Source organism: Styela clava, chromosome 1 (assembly GCF_964204865.1).
Source record: "Styela clava chromosome 1, kaStyClav1.hap1.2, whole genome shotgun sequence".
Taxonomy (NCBI): Eukaryota; Metazoa; Chordata; class Ascidiacea; order Stolidobranchia; family Styelidae; genus Styela; species Styela clava.
This window is the reverse complement of record NC_135250.1, coordinates 17,286,698-17,311,916: the sequence shown is the minus strand read 5'-3', so window position 1 is coordinate 17,311,916 and position 25,219 is coordinate 17,286,698. Positions and strand designations below refer to the sequence as shown.

Sequence of the window (25,219 nt, the reverse complement as noted above, 5' to 3'; positions counted from 1 at the left end):
TTTCAGGTAAGTTTATTGCCTGGCTAAGAAAGAGTTCAATTTTTTCTTTGTTACGGTATAAACTTCGTACATTGAAGTGCATCATGTGCATTGTTAGTATAGTATTTTTAAATTCGAATTGATCAAAGTCGCAAAAGACCACTGAAGTTATTAGCGCCATAAAACATATAACAACAACAAGTAGTGTATGTATACATTTTACGCGAAACCTAAGAAACAGAAAAATAAGTAGGCTATTATATGCTCGTCGATAAAACATAACGTAACTTTCGAAACGCCAAATATAAAGCCAGTCTCCCGCGTCCGCGTGGGAATCGCTTTAAAACCTCAGAATAATTTTCACCTGGTTTTCCATCGGATCATTGATACTGATCGGGTTTACATATGCTTTCGTGTTTTCCTTGAGCTGTTGTTGTGTTCGTTCGTTTTCTTCATTGTTGTTCAATACGTTCAGCAAATCGTTATGGCGTTGTTCATTGATGGAAGTTGCCTGAGAAATCCGACGAAAGTTTTAGAAAGTATGGAGACTTTCTTGGAGGTTAGTCATTAGACTGACCTAATGTTACTTCAGTCTGTCAGTCAGTACGTACCGGTACCGGTACCGCTTCCAGGGTTCTGTTATAACTGTATACCGTAACATATATAAACCATTAAACCACAACCCTGTGCAACTAGACAACCAACTTTAGAACCTTGTGCTTGGATATGACAGTCTGACAGTACAATATTTCAGTGCGGCACACTATCCCGATTCCGGATTTGTGGCGGTACCGATACCGGTACCGTGTTTTGTAATACAACAAAATGCATGCGCATCTCTGAAATGAGGGCTGTCGAGTCAGTGGGAAGCTTGATGCGTGAAAAAGTCAGATGTCTGGATATATAGTCTACGTCTCAGAAAGTCTCGCACAGATCGGCACAGCTCTCGAATTTTGCTAATTTGATTTTCGTTTTTCACCGATGTATACCGGTACTGCCTTATATGATTACATATACGATGATTTTCTAAACCATTTTATTCAGTTCAATGTTGGTAGTGCATATTGAAATAATGGTGCGTAAATACAAAAGTCTTTTATACCGTTAAATCGCTTAACTTCAGACAGTTCCTAACTTCGAACAAAAAATTTGAATGGCCACATCTTGACTAATAAGCGTCGTATATTAACAATTTTAATTTTTATAGGTAGAGCTGTTATAAATACATCTATTCTCAACCTTTTTTAATGTTGTATAATTATTTTTTTCTTGAAAAAACGGAAATATTGCCGAAAAAAGCTACCGTAAAAGCGCCTAACTTCGGACAAAATTACTATATTTTCGTCAATAACTCGGCCATTTATTCGTCCAAACGGTGCCAAAATTGCTTGGTAAAACATTCGTGCGGTAATTTACATTCCCTGCAAATTTCGGTTCAATTGGACTATTTTTACTATTGAAATAATCGATATTTCTTGCCATCTGACCGTTATTCTTCACTGCCCTAACTTCGGACAGTCATTTTCTTCACTGCGTAACCGCGACGCACAGAGAGAAAGAGGCTTCCGATGCGGATGACGTAATCACGTCGTTGCGTGAAGATAAGACGCTCGATCGTCGTCGTAACGTAACATTGACGTCACGACGAAAATGCATTATTTGAAACTTCCGTCGTCCTATGTTTACATCTTTCGTTCGTTATTTTCGATACTTCAGATGAGTATAATAACACGTTAGTCATTTTAATCAGGAAATGCATACGTAAATATATCTGATGCAAACCGTTTCAATCCACAATGAAGTATTTTAACGGGCTTCTATCGAAGTCTTTGAAGTATTAATATTCTCGACGGATAGCTTTTTTTTATTCTGCGCGGTTATCTTTATAAATGATAATTTATATCAAACACACGGTAAATCCGATTGTAAAGTTTAATTTAACTTAATCTTGTTAACATGTAGGTCCCGTTTATTTATTGGAGATTAAATTTGTTTTTAATTTCGAGTGAATAAAATTTACCCAGGCCGTATTCAATAACTGTCGTTGGAATCATCATAGTTTTATATATTCGATTTTTAACGTCATCGATTAAGTGTGACATGTATTTTCATTAATGTAATTTTGGCATATATTCACACATGGACCGAACAAAATACAAAAATATTACATTGGAACGCCGTCTTTATCTTAACGGAAATTGTCATATTGGCTCCGTTGTGTCTGGCGTCAAAATTCATTTCCGCGACGCAGTGTGACGTCGTGTCGGAAGTGAGCGAAAAATAATCTACGTGAGGTTGACGTAATTTTTGACGCTGCGTGAAATCTTAATATTCTTACGGAATTTATAATTCAGAATTTTAGGTTTTATTTAAATCTCGTACGACGTCTTGCGATCACTCAAATAAATTATATACATTGTTGTCGCCCTCTACCGAATGATGGTATTTTGACGATGATAGCTTCAGTAGGAGCGACGCTCTGCGCCGTTGGATGCCGGGCAGTCAATTTTCGGCAAAATTTCCGTTTTTTTACCAAAAAAATGATTATGCAACATTAAAAAAGATGAGAATAGATGTAGATATAACAGCGCAACCTATAATAATTAAAATTAGCAATATACGGCGCGTTTTAGTTAAGATATGGCCGTTCAAAAATTTTGTCCGAAGTTAGGAACTGTCCGAAGTTAGGCGCTTTTACGGTATCTGTCGAGAATATTAATATTTCAAAGACTTACCAGCCGGTTAAAATGTTTCATTGTAGATCTTATCTTCAGGCAACGACGTAATTACGTCATCCGCGTCGGATGCCTCTTTCTCTCTGTGCGTCGCAGTTACGCAGTGAGGAAAATGACTGTCCGAAGTTAGGGCAGTGAAGGATAATGGTCAGATGGCAAGAAAAAACGATTATTTCAATAGTAAAAATATTCCGATGGGCACGAAATTTGCAGGGAATGTAACGTACCGCATCGATCGTAACGACGCTCGATCGGCGTCGTAACGTAACATCAAAACGGCTTGGCGAAAAATGCATTATTTGAAATTTCCATCGTCCAATGTTTACCTTGTTGCATTTATTTGGTATTTTAGTTACGTCAGATCAGTAAAATAACACATTGGCCATTCTAATCAGGAATTAACATACGCAAATTAATCTCATGCAAACCGTTTCGATCTACAATGAAACATTTTAACCGGCTGGTAAGTCTTTGAAATATTAATATTCTCGACAGATAGCTTTTTTCGGCAATATTTCCGTTTTTTCAAGAAAAAAATAATTATACAACATTAAAAAAGGTTGAGAATAGATGTATTTATAACAGCTCTACCTATAAAAATTAAAATTGTTAATATACGACGCTTATTAGTCAAGATATGGCCATTCAAATTTTTTGTTCGAAGTTAGGAACTGTCCGAAGTTAAGCGATTTAACGGTATAAAAGACTTTTGTATTTACGCACCATTATTTCAATATGCACTACCAACATTGAACTGAATAAAATGGTTTAGAAAATCATCGTATATGTAATCATATAGGGCAGTACCGGTATACATCGGTGAAAAACGAAAATCAAATTAAACGGTTAATAGTTACCGATATTATAACTGTTTTCTTACAATAATGCGCCTTCGGAGCACCTCACATTTTCGTGAAACATGCGCGCCCGCAGGGGTAATACTCCGTCTTCAAACGCACCGCCGATCACGCGCCACGGCTTTGCACGGCTTTTTTGTATAATTTAATATGATTTTCTCATTGTCAAAATCTTTCAATAGTGTTATTGTTGGCCCTTGCGAGAGAAGTGAAAGAGGCAAACTGTGTTTCATTACAACAATTAATTATTATCGCTAAAAAATTAACTAGATCTAAAGTTGTTATAAACAATTTTCACCGCTGGACGTATCTTTTTACGTTATGGATTTCGTGCAAGGCCCAGCATAATTTGCGGGCAAAGATCAAAGCATTTACTATGTCGAAAAGTTGAAAAGCGGCAATATAAAATACTAAAAATAAAACTGTAAATAATATAAGTTTTGAGGCCCGTGACAGTCTAAAAACGCTTTTCTAGGCATCGAAAATCGCAAAATTTCGTGTGCCAACGGCACAAATTATGTTTGCTTGACCTTTAAAGACATTTCGTCACTAAAATCGAAACACGGTCAATTGTGAGCGGGATTTGCCTTTTTATCCATTACCTCTGAATTGACGTCGAAAATTTTTGTGTTAACATTAAACAAAGCTGAGAATGCGACTTTTCACCGGTTTGTGATGAACTGATGATATATAAGATAAATAAAGTATATTCGATCACTTTTTGTATTTATTTATGTATTTTTATTGTACTGAAATAACTTTTACTATGTGAGAATTGACAAAAAATTTACGGATTTTTCGAAAGGTTTTATCTTTAAAAATAATCGGAGTGACAACATTGCGATTGAGCGGAGCCAGTGTGACAAGTACATCTCAAATTTATCGAATGCGCAAAATAGCAAAAATACGGATCAAAACAAAATATGAACCGGCAGTTTACCACACATTTTTATGTCCGGGGATTGCGTCGTGTTTTAGAGTGGCTCTTGTTTTGTCGACTCAACCGCAGTTTAAATTGAAGACAATTAAATTAATAAATCAAGACATTTTGAATATGCCCGTATCGGTCTTTGATTGATTACTTTGCACAAGTGAAAAATCATTTTTTGTTAGAAAAGTCGGCTCTTTTAACAAGTGACGTAATCGCGGCGACTGTTCGGCGTGGATTTCGAGGCAATAAATTTGTATTGTTGATTTACTGGTATACTTTATATCTATTTTCATTGTATGAAGTAAAATTGTACTAAACGTGATTTTATATCAGATATCGAGATTTTACTAACGGCGATAACGAGGTCACAAGATTGCAAAAATACCTATCAAAATTAAATATATCAGGCAGCTTATCTCATTGTTTTATGTCCACGGCAGTAATGTTTTTATTTTGACGTAGAAAGTAGAGACCGCGAGTTGCGTTGGGAACAATAAAATTAATATATACGTAAGGACATTTTAGAATCTCGTAGTTGTCATGAATTGAATATTTTACGCGACAGAAGCTGAAAATGCGGCTCTATTAACGAGCGCGTGATCGCGTTGACGGTTACAGACGGCATTAGTAATTTCCGATTTTGAAACCCCCCCCCCTTTTAAAAAATCCTGGCTGCGCGCCTGCATACAGCCTATCTGCCTGTACAGTCAGACAGTCTGACAGTGGTACGGCACAATACGGCACTGTATACAGATCGAGAGATTTTGTTTTCAGAGAATCCTATTTTAAATAGGAAATGAAGTCCCTTCTTCGAGGGACGTCTGGCGGCTGATGTCTCTCAATATCGGTAAAAATACAGGAAAACGAAGTTGCGCATTATTAAACTAAAGAGAAGCGCAAGCTAAGAACATCAACATTGGATTTCTCAGAAAAAAATAATCAAATCTCCCAAAGGAGAAAAAAAATTACCGAAGTGTTTGAGAGAAATGAGCAAAAAATGATCGGCGGCATGACGGCAATTTATACAAAAATAATATAATTCATAAGCCGCAAATGATTAACTTGCTTAATTTATACAATAATGGATCGACGAAAAACAAGAATCGAATTAGCAAAATAATTTATTATCATGCTGCATCGATGTATTCATATGCCACAAATGTTCAATTTGCGTAATTTATACTAGTATAGATTGGTATAAAACAAGATTCAAATTAATATGATGCCCATTGATACATTCATGCCTCAAATGTTAATTAACTTTGTAATTTAATTCAATGCCACATCGATGCATTCATATACCACACATGTTAATTTGCGTAAATTATACAAGAATTGATCGGGGAAAAACAAGGATCAATTAATATAATGCCGCATCGATGCATTCGTATGCCGAAAATGGTAACTTGCGTAATTAATACAAGAATAGATCGGAAAACATAGATCAAATTAGCAAAATAATTTAATCCAATGCCGCATCGAGGCTTTTATTTACTATGGATTGTTGGCGCTCAAATTTAAATAGAGAACTCAAAAATAATTTCGTAATTTGTAATATGTTGTGCGTTCTGGAAGTTTTAGTTCTAAATAACTGAAGACGCTATGTTAAAATGTTGTAATTACAGGTATAGACGGATATAAAAAGTTTCACAATTCCAAGAATTTCCCTCCATTTGGTTCAATAAAACAAACACTCCCTGTGTCTCACAAACGAGGGGTTTCTGGCATCACGGCAGATGCGTCATGCATGCATATCACGCCATGCTTATCTCAATAATAATCTAAATTTGGTGCCATCCCACGTAAAAATTGAAAATTTTGGTAAGATAATTCAATCCATAGCTTGATGGGCCACGGCCCATGTGACCCAATTAGATGGACCGTTGATGGGCCGTAGAGGAGTCACCACCCCTGTAGCGCTTTTTTGTAGTATTTTGCGCAACTTCATTATACTGTATTTTTACCAAAATTGAGGGACAGCAATGTCCAGACATCTCCCAAAGGAGGGGTGTCTGATCATCTGTAAAATGGGTTTCTCTGAAACGAGACAATGTCACTCGATCTGTATAGTGTGCTAGACTGACTTCGTTATACTGTTATAATTATGACAATTCAAATAGGGGCGGACACTTTCCATAATTTGGGGGGGGGGGCGAACTTGGATCGCCTACCGAAAAACACCGCGCTGTGTATCGTCACGTAACAATAACCTGTCAATGTCATTCTCTAAGTATTAGCATGTCATTTTGCTACTCATATATCGATTACCTAGGCAGCTTTGCTCGGACACGGAACTTGCACGTCACTGAACCAATTTCTTGAATTCCGCGAGAATTAGCCCACGGCTCTTGCTAACATACAGAAAATAACAAATTTGAGGAGTCGTATTAGGTTATTGTTTCAATTCCTAGTTCTGCATAAAGCGCACTAACGCCGTTTCGTAAAAATTAGAAATGCAAAACAAAGTAACAAGCTATTGTGCGAATTTTTTTCCTAAGTTTTACCAAGGAATTATCATTTGACTAGTAGAATTCCCATTATTGCCGATTTATTAAATCATCATTTGAACTCGAAATATCATTCAGGATTCACGCAATGACTTTGCAGGTTTTATTTATAATTTAATACGAAAATAAACAGGCACAAGTTCAGGCGCGCAGCCAGGATTTAAAAAAAAAGGTGGGGTCAAAGTCGGAACTTCCCATTGCCGTCTGCAACAAGCACCGCGATTACGCGCTCGATAAAAGAGCCGCCTATTTAAGCGTATAATGATTTTTCTGTCGATCCATGACAGCCACGAGATTCTAAAATGTCCTTATATATTGATTTAATTGTGTGCAACCTAACTCGTGGTTGCGACTTCTTACGTCAAAATAAAAATATTACTAAACTAAAGTACCACGGCGATATGTGGACATAAAAATATGAGATAAGCTGCCTGATGTATTTAATTTTGATACATATTTTTGCAATCTTCCGAACTCGTTATCGCCGTTACAAAAATCTCGATATCTGATATAAAATCCCATATAGTACAATTTTAATTCATACAATGAAAATATTTATAAAGTATACTAGTAAATCAAAAATACAAATTCACCGCCTCGAAATCCACGCGGAACAGTCGCCGTGATTACGCCACTTGTTAAAAGAGCCGACTTTATCAACGAAAAAGCGCAAGGTAACCAATCCATGGCCGATAAGGGCATATTTAAAATGTCCTGCTTTATAAATTTAATTGTCTTCAATTTAACCCGCGGTTGCGCCGACAAAACAAGATCCACTCTAAAACACCACGGAATTCCGCATAAAAATGTGTGGTAAACTGCCCTATTATACATTGTTTTGATCCGTATTTTTTCTATTTTGCGAATTCGACAAATTGGAGATGTGCTTGTAACATTGACTCCGTTGAATCGCAATGCTGCCACTCCGATTATTTTTAAAGATAAAAGCTTTCGAAAAATCCGTAAATCTGCTGTAAATTCTCATGGAGTAAAATTTATTTCAGTAGAATAAAAATTGATGGATATATTTCAGATTAATTATCTTATATATCATCACTAACTGGGAAAACCTTGTTTAATGATAACGCTGAAATTTTCGACGACAATTTTAAAGTAATGGATCCCACCCACATTTAACCGTGTTTCGATTTTAATGGTTGTATGTTCCTAAACAGCGAGGAAACATAATGTGTGCCTTAGGCACACGAAATTTTGCGATTTTCAAAAGCGTTTTTAGACTAGAAAAGCGTTTTTAGACTGTCGCGGGACTCAACAAATCTTATAGCCTATTGTTTACGGTTTTGTACTCAGTATTTTATATTGTCGATTTTCAGTCAAATTTAGATCGCGGGTTTACTCCTTCATTTGTCTTTAGAACCTCGCCGCCGATGAACGTATAATAACTCTCACCAAATTGACAATTCCTTGCAAAGTACAAAAATAAAATAATCATCATGTTTATCGTGGCACAAATTTGTGATTTATAGAGAATAAATGCGGACGTAAAGGCGTTTACGGCCTAAATAACACACTGATGAAAACAATCGGCGATTTTAGCAGAAGGCAATTGCACGCTTTTTCAGTTTTCACAATTCCATGCGAGTACAAAAATAAAATAATTATAATTGTTCCCGTGACACAAATTTGTGATTTAGAGCGAATAAATACCAACCAGACGGCCTAAATAACACGCCGTCTTGATGAAAACATAGGGCGATTTTAGCAGAAAGCAATTGCACGCGTTATCGGCGACTTTTTCTGTTTTCAAAAAAATTCAAAAGGGGGGGGGGGGGGTTCGGGGTCCCCCCCCCTGGCTGCGCCACTGGCTGTATGCGAATGTTTACCGGTCTGCTGGTACTAGACTACAGTGTCTGGGTCGGGTGCCCTGTTTGGGGTCTATTGTAGTTCAGTACCACAAGTAGGCTACTTCCAGTGGGCTGGTAACTAAAATGACCGCAATCCAAAAACGTCGCCATTCAGCCATTGGATTCCCGGAAAAATAATCCGATTTACAGAAAGAAATTTTTTTTAGGCTGGCAACTGGTAGCATTCGAGAGTTTTCAACAAAAAACTTTCCGCAGGGGAGAACTTTGGTCATGTGCGGCCAACATGATTTGTTTAAATTATTATTGAGATCAACATGGCGCGTTCTAGCGCATCTGCCATCGCGCTAGATGCCCTCGTTTTCATAACAGATTGAGTGTTTGTGTTATTGAACCAAATCTCAGGACATCTTGGAATCTGAGAACTGTGTCTTACTGTCTTTACTGTATTACGCCATTACCAACCTAGCAAAATCAACTAAACTTTAAGTTAGCCTTCTAATTAAACTATCATAATATATATTATCAAAAACTAATCCAGATTTACAAGGATTCATTTGACAAATGTGCAGAAGACTTGAAAAATGTTGATCTCAAGCAAGTCACATCTGCTGACAACGTTTTATATGTTCATCAAAGAGAATTTGCAGTTTTCAATTGTAATTCAGAGAGTGTAAGTGCTACATCGTAGAGTCTATTCGATAGTTATAAAATTATACTTTTGTGTATCCAATTTGTTTCTTTAAATTCACAAATTGCATGATTATTACTTTACTTTATACCTGAAATCTGAAAATTCTATATCCTACTACAGGCCTGCCCAACCTTTTTCGTCTCGCGGGCCACTTTCACATGACGAAATTCGATGCGGGTCGCAAACGTTTGTACCAAACTTTAATATCAGCCAAGTCCTGATTTCGTTAGAATTTACATAATACATAAATAGCAAAATTATTAACATAAAATAAATCAAGTTAATAATTATGAACTGGTTACTGATTAGTGCTGGCAAAATATTGGAATATTGAGTCGAATAATAGAATATCAGTTTAGGTACTACAGTATTCGAATATCTGGTAACACTGGGCGTGGACATGACTCTCACAGGCCGCTGAATCAAAAAATCAATCATTACAAAACGCACTTGTGGAATTGTGACAACCACACATGAATCGGCCCACAGTTTTCACTAACAAACAAGGACCTCAAAATTGAGTCTCATATTTGAGTCATGGCTTTATTTATTTATTTATTTATTTCCAATGGCTATGATATTGTCTCAATGTTTAAATGAGCTTAATGTTCGCCAATGTCGCGGGAACATCAAGTTTTAGTGGACCGTTTCGTAAAATTTGAAACATCAATACAAGTATTTAATGAAGAAACATTACAAAGACTTCTAGGCGAATATATATACCAATTTGAATATGTAGAATTGTCATTAGGTCAATTTTATCAGAATTATTGACGCAGTGACGATATTTCCGAAATTTTATTTAACACAAACATAACATAAACAAAAATACAAACATAAAAGAACAACGAGTCCAGGATCCAGCAGCTAAGGTATTGTTGACTTTTTATGTTACGTTGGCGATAAAGACGATCAAAGCCTACACAAAAGAAAGCAATCAGAATGAAACTAATTTGGAAAGTTAGGTTTCAAATTCATTCCTATATTTGCGCTCAGCATTCGTCGCCACTGATCGCACAATATCTTTCGAGTTTGTCGACCAGAACGCATAGTACCGGCATTTGGATGTAGATAGATAGTAGGAATAATCACACCAAAATCACGAAAAATACTTAAGCCTATATAACATAGTAAAAATATAAAAAGTTTGCTTACAAAATTTATTGAGCGGGCCGCAAAAAACATTCCGGCGGGCCGCGGGTTGGCACCCGTGTCCTACTAGCTTGGCTGAACTGTAAGACTAGGATTTCTGTTTCCACCAATTGTCTGTATGACATTCCTGCCCTAAATTGCTTTTTTATATTCAAAACCGAACAAATTTGATCTCTCTATGCTGGGAGTGTTATTCCGAAATTCCCTTTCACCTTGCTGTATTTTTGGCAGCGTTGACTGTTTTTTTTTAAGCTTTTGGACAAGCGTCATTACTACTGATATAATGACATTTTGTTGTTTGACAAACCTATATCTAGTGTATATCTCTTAGTGTGTCATTGTTTCAAGGACAAATCTATATCTAGCTCTCATAGTGTCTTTGTTTCACGAACAAATCTACATCTAGTTTTCAGTGTGGTCACGATTCTCCTCATGGTAGCATACTTTGTGTAATTTTCACATTTTGTCTGGGCCTATGAACGTTTCTCCAACCTTTGACTACTGAAACAAATCTCCCCATACTTTATCATTGCAAAATTCGGAGGAATGTTTTGGAGAGTTGCTGCTTAAGAATTGTTTATGTGTTGGAAACTATCATTTTTATGAAAAACATTAAACCATTTGCCATGTAGGCTACATGTACTGATAGCCAATTTTAGGCTTGTCTATTGTAGTGTTTTTGATTTTTGATCAGTTTTGATCATTGCAACTGCACTATTTGATTTACAACTAATTTTTAAAACATAGTGGAAAACTGACAAATAAGACGCAAAACCATGAAAACAAAACATACCGTAGTTTGCAAATTGCAACCATGCTTGAATATCTGTCTAAGAGGTATATGATTGGTTGTACAATTGTTACGTCATTGTTAACTTTTGCTGAATGATCATTGTTAGGGAAATAAACAAGGAATCAATGGGAAACATCCATTGCTTTGAGCCAACTTCTATAAAAAAATGAGTAGGCCTAACCAGTTTGACATCAAAATTCCTTGACATTTGCAAAAATGTTCATGTTTCTGTTGGAAATTCTATCTCTTGAATTCTCACTGTTATCTCACCCCAAGCAAGGATTTGAGATTTAACTTCCCAACTCTCGACCCAGGAGAGTTTTTTATTTGGTTTAGTGCATTACAGTATTACAGAAATATTTTGTAAAGAAGCTCCCATCGATATACCTATGTTTATGATATATTCTGTTCATTTTCAGCTTTCAAAACTTGGTACAGACATGGCAACAACCTGCCATATAGTTGTATTACGGTGTCCAGCTACTAAAGTTACTGCTCTTGGTCATTTTGATGGTGTTGGAACAAGTCAGGGTGTGAATGAAATGGTCGATGCAGTTTTGGAGGAAGTAATTCAGCAGTCTGCTCCACATTTAGGAGGTGTAGGTAAATATCTTTATATTGTTTCACTTCTTCAATCCCAGAGCCGCATTTCAACTGTCAAAGTTATGAAGAGCCGCACACAAACAAAGCAAGGTAAAATAGCAACAATCCTTCAGTGCGTATGTAAAATACCAAATCATCGTAACAACTAGCGCTGGGCAAAATATTCGAATAATAAAATATTCGAATGGCAATTTACTATTCGATTATCCGGTACCACGTGACCTGCGTCGCTCTGCTTGGACACCGAACTCGCGCATCTCCAACTAAATCGTGAATTGTGCGAGATTTATCTATCTAATACTAAAATAACACGAACACCATAGAAAAAGCATGAGAAACTCAATTATCATTTTATAGTCCGGCAGATAAGGGGAACTTTTTGACCCAAGTTGGATTTCAGACAATTGTGATTATTCATCTTGGGGTCATTGCCCATCATTTCTACATGGGTGTGGAGTTTGCAGCCTTGAGCAATTTTTTTTACGGCTCGATATTTGTATTAGTGTTTTTCGTCAAACCTGTGCATCATAATGACGCACAACCTGAATCATAACCTGTTACAATACTATGTTCAGGTTGTGTGCAATCTTGGTGCACAAACTACGCAAGCACCAAATTTACTAGGAAATAAAATCAATAACTTTTAGGTGTTTATTGAGATATTTGTATTAGTGTTTTTCGTCAAAAATTTGCATCATAATGACCCACAACCTGAACCATAACCTGTTACAATACTATGTTCAGGTTGTGCGCAATCTTGGTGCACAAACTACGCAAGCACCAAATTATTAGGAAATAAAATCAATAACTTTTAGGTATTTGTTGAGCCCAGCTTTTGGTCGCAACCCATATACAGTATATGGAAATACTGTCGAATCATTCGCGTGAAATAAAGAGTGCTATAACAAAATACCCGTTTTTGTTGCAATTAACAATACAAGCCTGCTAATGCAGTCGCCAGTGGTTCAAGTGGATATACACCCGGTGGGGAACAGTCAATTATTTGTTAGCGAGAATTGTTATGCAGCGCGATGATCACGACGACGTAGTGAAAGATAATGATATCACGAGAACAAGAATGAGAAAATTGCTACATTTTATAGTATATCCCTGGGAAAGAATGTAGTTCATTCTTATGTTCCATGCCAATGCTTTTCAAACTACCAAAGACTCTCAACACTTTTGCTTCTTCTCTTCTATAAAAATACATTGTTATTATATATTCGCCTTTCCATCTGTTTGTTCGTGCTCCCTGATAACCAATCAGCGGCCTCCAAGGAGGACGGGATCCCCTTTTAAGAAACCCTGTCATAAACTAAAAGAGGCGACCGTGCTTCTTTTGCCTGTTGTCATGCTGCCCCTGGAATTCAGCTACAACAACAATTTCACGAAAACATATTTTTAAATTTAATGATTTCATTAATATTCTCAACAATTAATGATATACGGGTGGTAAAATGCCAAGTTATTCCAACAACATGATCATGTTTTGCAATTTACAACCAATATTTTGTATGTAACTTTGTTTGACAGAGCCCTAACTACAAATATCGAAAATGTGAGGCCAAAAAAGTCACACTACAACATTGTCAAATGTGCTGTATTTATGATAGATAACAGGTTTACCAAAAAGAATTACACGAAAAATGGTAAAATAAAGATCAATTCAGCAATATCTACTTGGGGATATGCATCTGTTGATGATTTTATGTGTTTGTTTCGGAAGTTTAAAACAGAATTAATTGTGGTTGTTGGGGATGTTTTAAAAAAAGGTTGCATGGAAAAAAGTTTTCCCAAAATGTCAAGGTTTGATAGTAGTAGAGAAGTAGAAAAAATAATCCCATGTTTTTTTTCATTTGATAACCACGCCACAGAACTTCCCCGATAAGTATACACAGCAATTGCGAGAGGCAGAAATGCCAAGATGGGATTTCATCGCATTGCAAACCAATATTAGCAATTCCTATATATATTCGCGCATTCCCATCTGAACAGCGTGGAAAAGATTATACCCATCTACACACTTTAAGAACTATGTCAGATGAGCGTCATATTATCGAATATCAGTAAAGGAATAGTGCAATGGGAAAAGACATATAAGGCGGAACTTTCAGTAGTATGCAATCAAATAATCTTATTGTAGAATATATATTTAAAAACATTTCGTCACGCCAACTGCAGTCCGAAACTTTTTGTCTCTGGCTGAGCTTAGATACTAATTGGCACTCATGTAACTGGTAAGACTGTAAAAGGCACGCGATGGAGCATATACTAAGAGTATCCATCACCAGCTGCCATTTGAGTGGGTACTGATCTTTTTGTATTAAAGATTTACTGGCATCACCGATTTAAGGATGTTGGAAACCAACACGCAATATTACAAAACTTACTTTCAACACGCGGTTTGAATGAATAAAAAAGCTGAAACTAGTATTCTTTAGAACAGCATACAAATTTTATGGAATGAAATCATACACAAAAGCTCGTGCAAAACCTATAGCTCAATAATCAAGTGCAATTTGATGCATGTGGGCCAAAAATGTGCGCATTACTACGTACAACCGAAGCAAGCAGGAAAATGTGTGTGATGTACTAGTATTCAAAACGTTTGACTCAACTATGTTGGCATAACAGGTGCACATCTCGGTTTCGCATACGCATACCTTCTTTCTCCACAAGGATATATTAATTTTGCCAAAGTCAATGCAGAACTGAAAGGTTGCGGTTCTTCCAAAAGAAAACATGTTACACATCTTTAGATAACAGTAGATGGCTTTACATGGCCTTGTTCGGAGTGAAAGACGAGTTCGAATATTCCAATCCAATTCAACTACTAAAATATTTCCCAAGTCCCTAAGCTTAAACTAGGAAAACGAAATGCGCGCGGCAACGCAAATGTAGTTTGAAGAGCGCAATAGAAAGTGGCTAGATGCTGTCGATGGATCTTGGCTTGTATTAGTCAAATAAACTACCATTTATTCTACTACAATTGAATTTCTGACATTGTAAGGAGATTCAATGTTACTATGTATGCAAAACTAAACAATGTAGGTATGAAATAATTGTTTTTAACAAATAGGTGCTCCTGAAATATTCGTACCAAGATTGTGCACAACCTGAACATTGTATGTTTACCAGGTTAGGGTTCAGGATGTGCGTCATCTTGGACCAAATACTTTAAATCCACTTAAAAAAAATTGCTCAACATTATATACTCCACACCCACCTGGGTATCATTATATATGTCATATACATTATATCTAAACAATAAAAAAAACTTTATGTCTCAAAACAATGTTAAGGCCCGATTCTGCCGGACTATTAATAGATATCTGCATCTCGGTTACCGTTCACTTTAAACAGGCATGAAAATTACAAGCGGTGATAAGGAAGATCAAATCCAAGGCGGAGGATAAGACTCAGAATAAAATTAATTTGGTTTTGAAATCAGCCCTTAATGTATTCAACAGTTGTTGCTGATGTGAACGCAAAGGTATACTAGAAATATGTAACTTCGATATCCGGCGACCCCTTATTCTTGCAAAAAAACCAGAAAGGGTGGGAATATAGAACACCAACTTTAGGATATCGCCGCCGAAACGATCGCGGTGACAAAGGCAATCAGTGAATATGATGAAATTAACTATTAACCAGTAAAAAAAACGCTGTATTGCTGACTATTCAATGTTTCTATTAATTTCCAAATGGAGTATCGACCTCCGACGTTCTGGATTCCAGTTATGTATAAAAAAATATTCATTATTCGACTATTCGGTATTCGTTAAAAATATTCAAATTATTCGATTCGAAAAAAAAAATCCGATTTCGCCCACCCTAGACAAACAGCCATTTAATTTGGCTTTGATTGAGATGAACGCAAGATATTTCGGGAATATTTTCGATTACGGGAACAAAATATTCATTGAGTTATTTGATTTATACATAATATTCGGAAATGCGACAAAAACTAAAAATCCACGAAAGCAAGCCAATGATTACAGCCATGTCTAAAATCTTTCCAAGTGAAAAGTGTCAGAGTGGACGCGAAAACGCTTCCTGTTGCGTCACTATTGCATCTTGTAGATTAGTCAACGCTACGCAAATGAACACGGGGGAATCCATTCGACGAACTAATAGACTTCCGCATTTTAGTTTCAAGTCAATGATTAGTTTTCAACGGAAAATTTTCTTTGAAAGTAATTCATTTTTAAAGCATTAACAAGAGCCGCAGGAAAGGTTGTTGAGAGCCGCATGCGGCTCTCAAACCCTAGTTTGAGAATCACTGGTTTTGATCATGATTCTGCAGACTGCAGTGATAATATATTGATATGATGATGTACCGTAAGCTAAATTTATTTCGCATTTCTATTGTTAGCAACGGAATTTACTTTCTAGGGTTATTATTTTTATTGTGATTATTCTCATTTTGAGTAAAATCATACTTTATCTGATTAACATTGACAATTCTACGTTTCCACATTCTGTCAAGAATTGGTTTTCTTTTCGGTGCTCAGGAATGTTTTCAAGCTTTGCATCCTAAGAGACTAAGAATCTATGAAATACTTTTTATCTTGTTTTTTCATTTATTGCTGGGCAACTATATTATCATATTTTTCTTATTTTAGAGAAATAATGTTTGCACTGTTCATTTACAATGATGTGATAAACCATTATTATGGTATCTACCTACTAACTTACATAATATTCTAGTCTAAAATATAGTAAACAATTTACATTCAGATTATTTGTTTACCTTGAAAGTTTGTTGTTGTAGTTGTTCATTTATATTGATAAAGCTGTTTATTATTGTTTTTTTGGTTTTATTTTGCAATTTTATTATCAGGCCTTAATCTTCATATTATTGGTGGTTTCAATGACAGCAGAAAAATATCAGATCGACTGTCCCTGGATCTTATAGAAGAATTTCATTCCTATGAAAACAAGAGAGGTTAGATTACTGTTGGAAAAAAGTCATTTATTATTTCACAATGCCGCTTTTCAATCAAAAAAATTGTTTAGCATCTCGCCGTCGATGATTATAATATAATGATTGGTTTTTCTTATCTATCTCTCAATTCCTTGCGAGAACCGAAAAGTAATTATTGTCGTCCTCGCGGAACAAGACATGGAAATTGGAACATGTTGATGGAAATTTGTGATTTAGAGAGATAAATGCCCATGTCAAGTGGTGTTTACGGCTTAAATAGCACACCGCACTGACAAAAATAATCGGTGATTTAAAGAAAATGCAATGGCACTTGTTATTACCGACTTTTTCAGTCATCCAAAAATGTCAAAAAAGGGCAGGGATCCAGACGTTTTTGGTATATATTGAGGCAATCGTGAGTCACGTTGAAGCAATTAAATTAATAATAGCTAGATCAGTGGTTCCCAAACTTTTTTTAAAAAAATTCTTGACGGACCCCTTACAATTTTTTTCATGATTCCCGGCCTTGTTCATCAAAACAAGACATTATTAAAAGATCACAACAAAAAATCAATACACCATAATAGTGAGAAACATTAAAACGTACAAAATTGTATGATGAAGTTTTATTAATGAGATGGGTGCACTTGTTTCGTTATACAACAGCATTTAGAAGCGAACTGGCATAACTTCATAAACAACCTACACCTCTGCAGTTAGTTGACTTGTAATGGCAGCAATTGAACTCTCTCTGTGATATCATTGACCCACAGCTATGTGACATCACAATGGGTCAGCATGATCGAAACAGAAAGTGAAGAACCAGTGTCTCCAGCAGTGATTCTGATGCAGCAGAAGGCGACAAATGTGTATTTTCACAAATAAGCACTAATTTTTATATTATCAAGCTATGAGCCATGTAACGTATTTCTTTCGGGGCCCTTCCGAAAGTGCTTCACAGACCCCAAAAGGTCCGCTGACCCCACTTTGGGAACCACTGAGCTAGATCTTTTATTAAATGCTCTCCCATATCTGGTCGCAGCGGAGCATTTTTGCAGGAAAAAGGAGTCAGAGCGTTTTTACATTAATAAAACCTGGTATTAATATTTACAAGAATTTTCCCGTTATTGCGATATCTCAGATAGATTCTTCTCCCTTTCTGCACCACATAGCATATTATTTATTGTAAATATCATTTAGTAATACAAAATTGGGTTACGCAAGTACTCATACGCAAATTATTTCTCAAATTATAAATATTTCGTTGAAAACAAAAAAGGTGATTTTGCTCTCTGTGAGGCAGGAAGTGCCTGTAGTTAACACAAAAAAGGATGCTTTCAGTGGACACTGCACTATACACTTTGATTACACCTGAATAAACTTCTATGTTTTTATATTTTATATAAATTCACTGAAATATCTTTCATCTCTTTAGTAATTTTTTTAAATTTTTTCAGATTTACCGAAAGCAAAAATACACCTCAAAACCTTCTGTGCATCAAGTTTGAATAACATGGTCGTTGATAAACCTTTCCTTCCCCATACTGTTGGGCATCATGAACCTAGCGAGACTCATAAAGTTAATTCTCCAGTTATATTTGGAATATCAGTCGATGTAATTACTGGTGAAATATGTCCTGCTACATTCAATGATGATGCTAAGCTACCATTACGTGATTTAAGAAGTGCAAGGTCATTAAATGGAGTAAGAGTTATGGCAAATATTTACAGGTACTTAATATGATTTCTATTTATGTAATTTTATCTCTTGAAACTCCTGATTTATGTCATTACTATGTGTACATAACATAGCGATGATGATAAATTATCCAGTTTTTTAGGAACTTATGCGTCTGAATTTTAGAATTTTAATAGTGATAATTCAAGTCCAAATTTCTAGGAGAAACTCGCAAAGCATTAAATTATTCAAGCATTTTCAACAGACATTTAAAGAAGTATAGGATATGCCAGAGTTTTTGTTATCAAATTTTAGTTTTCTCGTAGTTAGGAGCTGGAGTCCGGGAGTCTAAATTTTCTTCAATACGACGTCAGAAATCTGAGACAAAGTCGATAGCTTGTAGTTTTTGCCATCTCGGAGTTAGGAGTTGTAGGCTGTGAGACGAAGTATTTAAATTTGACTTCAATTAATAATTCAATCAAAGGTTGATTCTCCTTTATCATTTTTGGTGTTTTATTCTATTTTGCTTCAAATTCGAATCAAAACATTTAAATTGTTGCAAGTCAAGTGTACCTAGTATGTCATGCTCTGTAAATAAATGTCCCATCTTCTCGCCCATTGAAGATGTTTATTAGTAAAACATTGTTTGCAGAAGACTTGTTTGTGTCATGAAGGTTATTATCTCTTTGAGAACCAACTGCTGTTGTGGTTTATTTAGTATTTCATCCTCAGAATTGGCTAAGTTAGTAGTTTATGGCAAGAAACCTGTGTTACTGGTAGTTTTTGTGATTTTAGATGTTGCTTAGAATATAAACTAGGATGGCAGAAACGACATGCTTTATCATTCTGAAAAAGATTTACCGGGGTCGCCTAATTTCTGTCAAACATGCACACTAAGGTGAATACTGAATAGGATTTGCAAATTGGAAAGTGATATTTGTGCTGGTCCACAAGTACCGTAAAATTCCCCAACCTCATGATTTTTCAGCAATAACTCAGCCATTTATTGTCCAAACGGCGCCAAAATTGCATGATTCTTTTTATAGCTTTTTTGATCACATTGTTGACTCGCTGGTATGCGAATTGGATTTTTTGCCAGTCTGCGAGAAATTATGTTGGTTTGGTATTTTGTATCAGTGTATCCGCTTGGTTATGGAATATACAAAGCAAAGTTGCTTTATTTGGCGATCGGTCCTTATTAATTAGGTGTTTCACAAGTTCGGTATTGATTTCCGATGGTGGCGGTGTTTTGGCGGAATATTTGCACTTTAGGTTTCGATCAGTTGCGAAAGCAATTTGTTAATTTGCGCACGTGTCCAAAATTTACGAGTCAGCTGCGTGTTTTGTCCACATCGCCCGCACATGAAAGTGAACATTTTCATATTACAATATTACGTATTTAGACGTTTCCAACATAATTTTGAAGCGCCTCGAGTAGTCAAACACAAAACCACAACAAGTTTTAGCATGATAAAAAGCACCTGAAAGATGTGATTTAGTACACGTTTTTCCTATTCTACTTTCATGCTCTGTTTTACTTTAAAATTAATAATGGAGCAATCTGTAATATGTTAACATTATACTTAGGGATGGGCAATATAGAATCCGGAGGATTCGAATCCCAAAGTATTCGAAACCAGCGGGATCCGATAACAGGATTCGGTTTCTGCCTCTCTGGCGCCATTCGTCAATTATTGTATTTCGGGTTTCTAATTTATCAATTGAAGACTATCGTTTTTTCTCGCGTGGAAATCTCACGAGTCACGACCCTGTTTTCTCACTTGGAAATCTTTCTCGTTTGATTAAACTTGCGTCTGTTCGTAAAATTGGTAAACATCAAACACTGTAATCTCAATCGGCATATTCAGGACAAGAAGTCGGCGAAGACTCGTTATTGCACCATTTTTGCGTTTTACTGATTTGCTATATAGCTAACGTATGATAATAATAATTATTTTTGCCGACTTACTAGCGATATTCCGATAATCTGATTACAACAATCTTTAATTGTTACGTATTACGTAATTAGTTACGTATTGAGTTGAGTAGGGCCAAGTCTGGGTAGATAATGATATGTACTGATAATAATAAAAATGAATTCGTCTTTAGGTGTTATTAACTAATAACTAACTACGAAATCGTGTTTACGGGAACCTTATTTTGCAAGTTTTGCTCGCACAGAATAAAAACTTGATTTTAATTGATAGTGGTTAAATTTAATATTTCACACCGGCGCATAGGTTGTAGTGGCCACACTCTGTTCCTGCATCTAATTAATAATTCTCAGCGGGTGTGTTTTAGTACACTCGGCACTCTAACATTAATAAGGATTTAAAGTCTCATATTTATTTTTGTATTTAACCACTTACTATTATAGTGTCTAAAGCGTATCTCAATTAACATATCAGTACTTAGAGATTACATACATTTGGAACAATTGAAGGCAAAATATTGTATATATTCTCAGATTTCATTGTCCTGGGAAATGCCTGTTTATTATCAAATGAAATCTAATGTTAAGGATATTTCCGAATAAATAATACATTTACAATTTTTTATTAACATCCAAGTCCAGCAATGTGGAAAATTCCCACTATTTGAGTAAATATGAAAATAGGATTCGGTATTCTGGATTCTATTTAACTATTCTAAAATAGTAAATTATTCTACATTGCCCATCCCTTGTGGTAATTGTACTAAAAATAATAAAGACACTGTTTAAAATTTATGTATATTCAGAAGCATCTTACTAGCTCCGAATCTCACTATTTCCGAAGTATCTTACGCTTCCTTACAATCTACCACACTTTATCAAGTCCGTCTATATTTTGCCAAAGAACCGTTATAATTTTGATTGAAGAGATTACACTGGTTTTCATACGATGCCATATGTCATATACACGTATATTTCGAATTGTTCGTATATTTTTGGGCTAATGTTCACCCTCAACGTCCATTTGCAGTCGATATACAGGTACATTGTTCCCATTGAGGTAATTAAGCTGATATACAGTACAGTACTGATTTTTGAAGTTGCTCACTCAATGTTTCTAGTTGTGGGGTCGCAAGTATCTGTGGGCTTTGATTTTATGAAAATTGGGGCCGCGAAAAAAAAAGTTTGGGAACCACTGTGCTATACAATTTAAATATATTCAGACAGAAAGCATGCACATATCATTGCATATTTATATGGATTGATTCTTGTAATTCAGGATGGTTCTCAGCATTGCTTTGATTGGCTAACTATTTTTTGAATATTAATAGCAAATTAGAATCAACTCCAACTAAATTTTTTCAGATAAAACTCTCCCAAATTTTAAACTGAAGAATTTGTTGTTTCAAGTTTTAAATTTTTTTTGGACTCTATTCTTCTACATAATTTAAACATGTTTGCTGTTTTAATTCTACTTATTTGGCATAGGTTTATAGATTTGAATACAGTAAGGGTAATCATGTAAGAGGATTGCAGGACTCCCACCATTGCAGAGTTGTTTGCGAAACTGCAATTTATTTCAACAATTAACAGGTCATTTCTGTCCCTAATTAAGAGTTCAAACCCAATCGCATATTATGTTATGTTGGGGAGAAAAATTTGGCAAGTTGACTTTCTTGGCAATGAAACAGTTTTGTTTTTGTGTGAACCGAAACGAGCTTAGAACAGTTATTTTGAATTACTAGTTTTTCCCCCATACAACATGCTAGTTTGTAGTGCAGTTGCTCTACATCATCATTATTCTTCAATTCATTATTCAAAAATGGTGCATGCAATAGATAAATATGACTGTCTGATCTTGACTGGTAGCCGAATGAGATGCTGTCATCCATTCATTGCTCACGTCAACTCATCACTTTTATCTTCCAGGAGTTGTTAAATATTATAATATTATAAGTTAACCCTCTCGCCTTTCCTCTAATTTCTAAGAAAGGATTAAAGTTTGATGAGTTAAATGACAGTTAAGCGGTGCTCAATATTCCAATTATGTGACTTGTTTTTGTCATTTCTGCTATTGATATGTTGAATGAACTGTACAATACAATACGTTTTCATATTATTATTTACAGATCAAGGGAAAATTGTTTTGTTATGGAACCATTCACCTATGACAAGATGCCTCATATCGATGATTGGTTAGTTCAACCAGATCACATCATACGAAGGTTAGTGTCTAATATTATTAAGATATATGGTATGGTATATGGCAGGTTACTGATCTAGTAGTCCGACGTATGACCATCAGCTCCAATCTCACCATTTGCTTGTTTCACTGATGCACAAAAAGTCATTTCAAAACTGAGTGGCTACATATCAATAAAATCCCTATATTAGCATATGTTAAAATTCAAAGAATGTTCCTCCCTCGAAATCTCCATACTAAATATACCAGTACTCGCATGTTAATGATCTTGATTCAAGGGTGAACAAGAAAGGTTCGAATCCTTGCCGAAATATTTGCCTATTACATATCAGTGGGTGCTTGTGAAGAGCCGTCTTCTGAGTAAAACACTCTGAATATATCTCATTCAGGTACATGTCAACATCACCCGAGGTAGAACCTCGCAATTTTGAGGCGCATATACGACAAACTCTCCAGTTCATTTATGATAATCCTGATCCAACAGTGACAGTGTTTCAGCAAAACAGAGCCCTTATGTATGACCCTGTGTTTACTGAACAGGGTATTGTTTGGAAGGAAAGAGCGTAACTTTCCTAGATGATTGCATAGAATAGGTTAATAAGATGGCATGGTTTGCTACATGATAAGGATGTGCCCTAATAGTTTTGTACTATTAAATTTCACCCTGCAATGAAGTTTTATTTTGAAGAATCCAAAGGTATCGATTTTGCAACAAAATCCTGATATTTGCCTTGATTTTATGTATATCATAATTCATTGAAATCATCGAAAATTGTAGAATTACCAAAAACAGCAATTTTGGTTTAATCCATAAAGTAATAACATTTAAAGTTTTACACTCTTGTCCATAGTTCATGTTCGTCTATTTTACACATACTAAGAGCAATTTTTATATCCTTTTTTTATCACAGTAATATGCGTTCATTACGGTGTATTCTGTATTTTGGGCTCACCTGCAATATGACATACTACATAAATGTTTAAATTCTTGTATTATTGAAGAATTTTTGTATTAACTTTTCTTCTATTTACTATCGTTATCAGCCAAGACTGTTGTGTATATCAAAATTTAAGTTGCACAAGAATGTTGGTTTAGTGTTCTATTTTGTGCCTATGACACTCTTTATGTTTTAATTTTTGTTTTTTATAGTTAACAAACTATTTATGTGTTGTGGGTGGTTATTTGTTGTAAATGATGGTACTGAAATTTGAAATCAGGTTTAAAATTAACTTTTATAAAGCTACTGTGTAATTTGGCTCACAAACGCAAAGTCGTGACCTTTTCGATTTTTCAATATGTGACATACCGGTAGGTTGCACTCCTGTTGTGAAATATCTGAGTCATGCATTGGCACTTTTGATTTGCTCTAGGCTAGTATTGAAAATGACATGATTAAAATAATGATTTATATAATGGTAATAATATAGCTATTGCTCCAAGCAAGAATTTAGTCAAATCACTGTGAAATGGCGGTCTTATTGAACAAAAACCACCTCACTCAAGGGGAGATAATTTGCAATATTGCAAACCAGGCATATTGCTGATTTTTTTTGAAAACATGGTAGCTTCTTTTGTATAAGTGGCTACTTGTTCAGTCCCATGTTTGTGGACATTAACTTGAAATCTCAATTGTAAATTTTCAATTTTTCGGGCTACAAAACGAGATAAAATTGAATATCAAGTTAGTCAGAGGTTGTATATATTATGCTGACTTGAAGCGCCTATACAAAAGAACAGGCACCATATAATGACTGTTGTCATAACTGTTGCATTACAGCCTACCTGCTTTACTCATTTGCATGCATGCTAATTTAATTTAAAACGGAAATGACAAAAGAGACGATAGCTATCCAATACAGTGACGCTCATGTACTAGGCTATTTCATTTCACTGTGTATGATGTTGTATGCCAAATGCCGTTTTTGTGTATAATAATGGTAAATAATGGAAATTAATTTGAAAATTAATATTTTAAGGTCAAACTTTCAGGTGTCAAGCTTTTCTGCCTTGGGGCTGTATAATACATACTAGACTTATGTGGCCACATATGTGTCAATGAGATTTGTTCATTTGACCGACATGAATATTCAGGCGGGTACCGTACTAGATTAGCAAGTCTTGCCAATAGTATTATCTCTATTAGTTTTTATTCAGACAAGTGTATTTTAGGATAGTTTTTGATCGAATATGTAAAGTTTTTGCTTGATTTTTTGCTTAAACTAGGAATGTTTGAATAGATTGATATTCTAGAATTCTGCATGCAATCATTTTCTCTATTTTACCGCAAATATGTGAACTTTTACTAGGAAACATTTTACTTTTATGAGGAATTTTTGCATAATCCAGTATTTCGATTATCTGGATTTTGAGCTACTTCTGACACAAGATATGAGGTCTGAAATA

General features: G+C 35.4%; 1 protein-coding gene across 2 annotated transcripts; it reads left to right on the top strand.

The window, feature by feature from the left end:
- The first annotated feature begins 324 nt into the window (after window positions 1-324).
- Window positions 325-25,028, top strand: LOC120342306 (protein N-terminal asparagine amidohydrolase-like). Of its 2 annotated transcripts, XM_039411084.2 has the most exons (7): window positions 333-538; window positions 9,374-9,505; window positions 11,891-12,074; window positions 16,918-17,022; window positions 18,459-18,732; window positions 22,742-22,837; window positions 23,205-25,028. In XM_039411084.2, the coding sequence occupies exons 1-7, from the start codon at window positions 464-466 to the stop codon at window positions 23,380-23,382; spliced, it is 1,044 nt and encodes a 347-aa protein (XP_039267018.2). In that variant the 5' UTR covers window positions 333-463; the 3' UTR covers window positions 23,383-25,028. The 2 variants fall into 2 exon arrangements, with proteins under 2 accessions (XP_039267027.2, XP_039267018.2); XM_039411093.2 differs by lacking the exon at window positions 9,374-9,505 and having other exon boundaries at window positions 325-538.
- The last annotated feature ends 191 nt before the right edge of the window (window positions 25,029-25,219 follow it).

Excerpts from the sequence above, each read along its gene's own strand:
- LOC120342306 (XM_039411084.2), top strand. The coding sequence starts at position 464 with ATGGCGTTGTTCATTGATGGAAGTTGCCTGAGAAATCCGACGAAAGTT. Across the intron at positions 9,506-11,890 it reads TCAATTGTAATTCAGAGAGT|CTTTCAAAACTTGGTACAGA; the intron begins GTAAGTGCTACA and ends GTTCATTTTCAG. Across the intron at positions 12,075-16,917 it reads TCCACATTTAGGAGGTGTAG|GCCTTAATCTTCATATTATT; the intron begins GTAAATATCTTT and ends TTTTATTATCAG.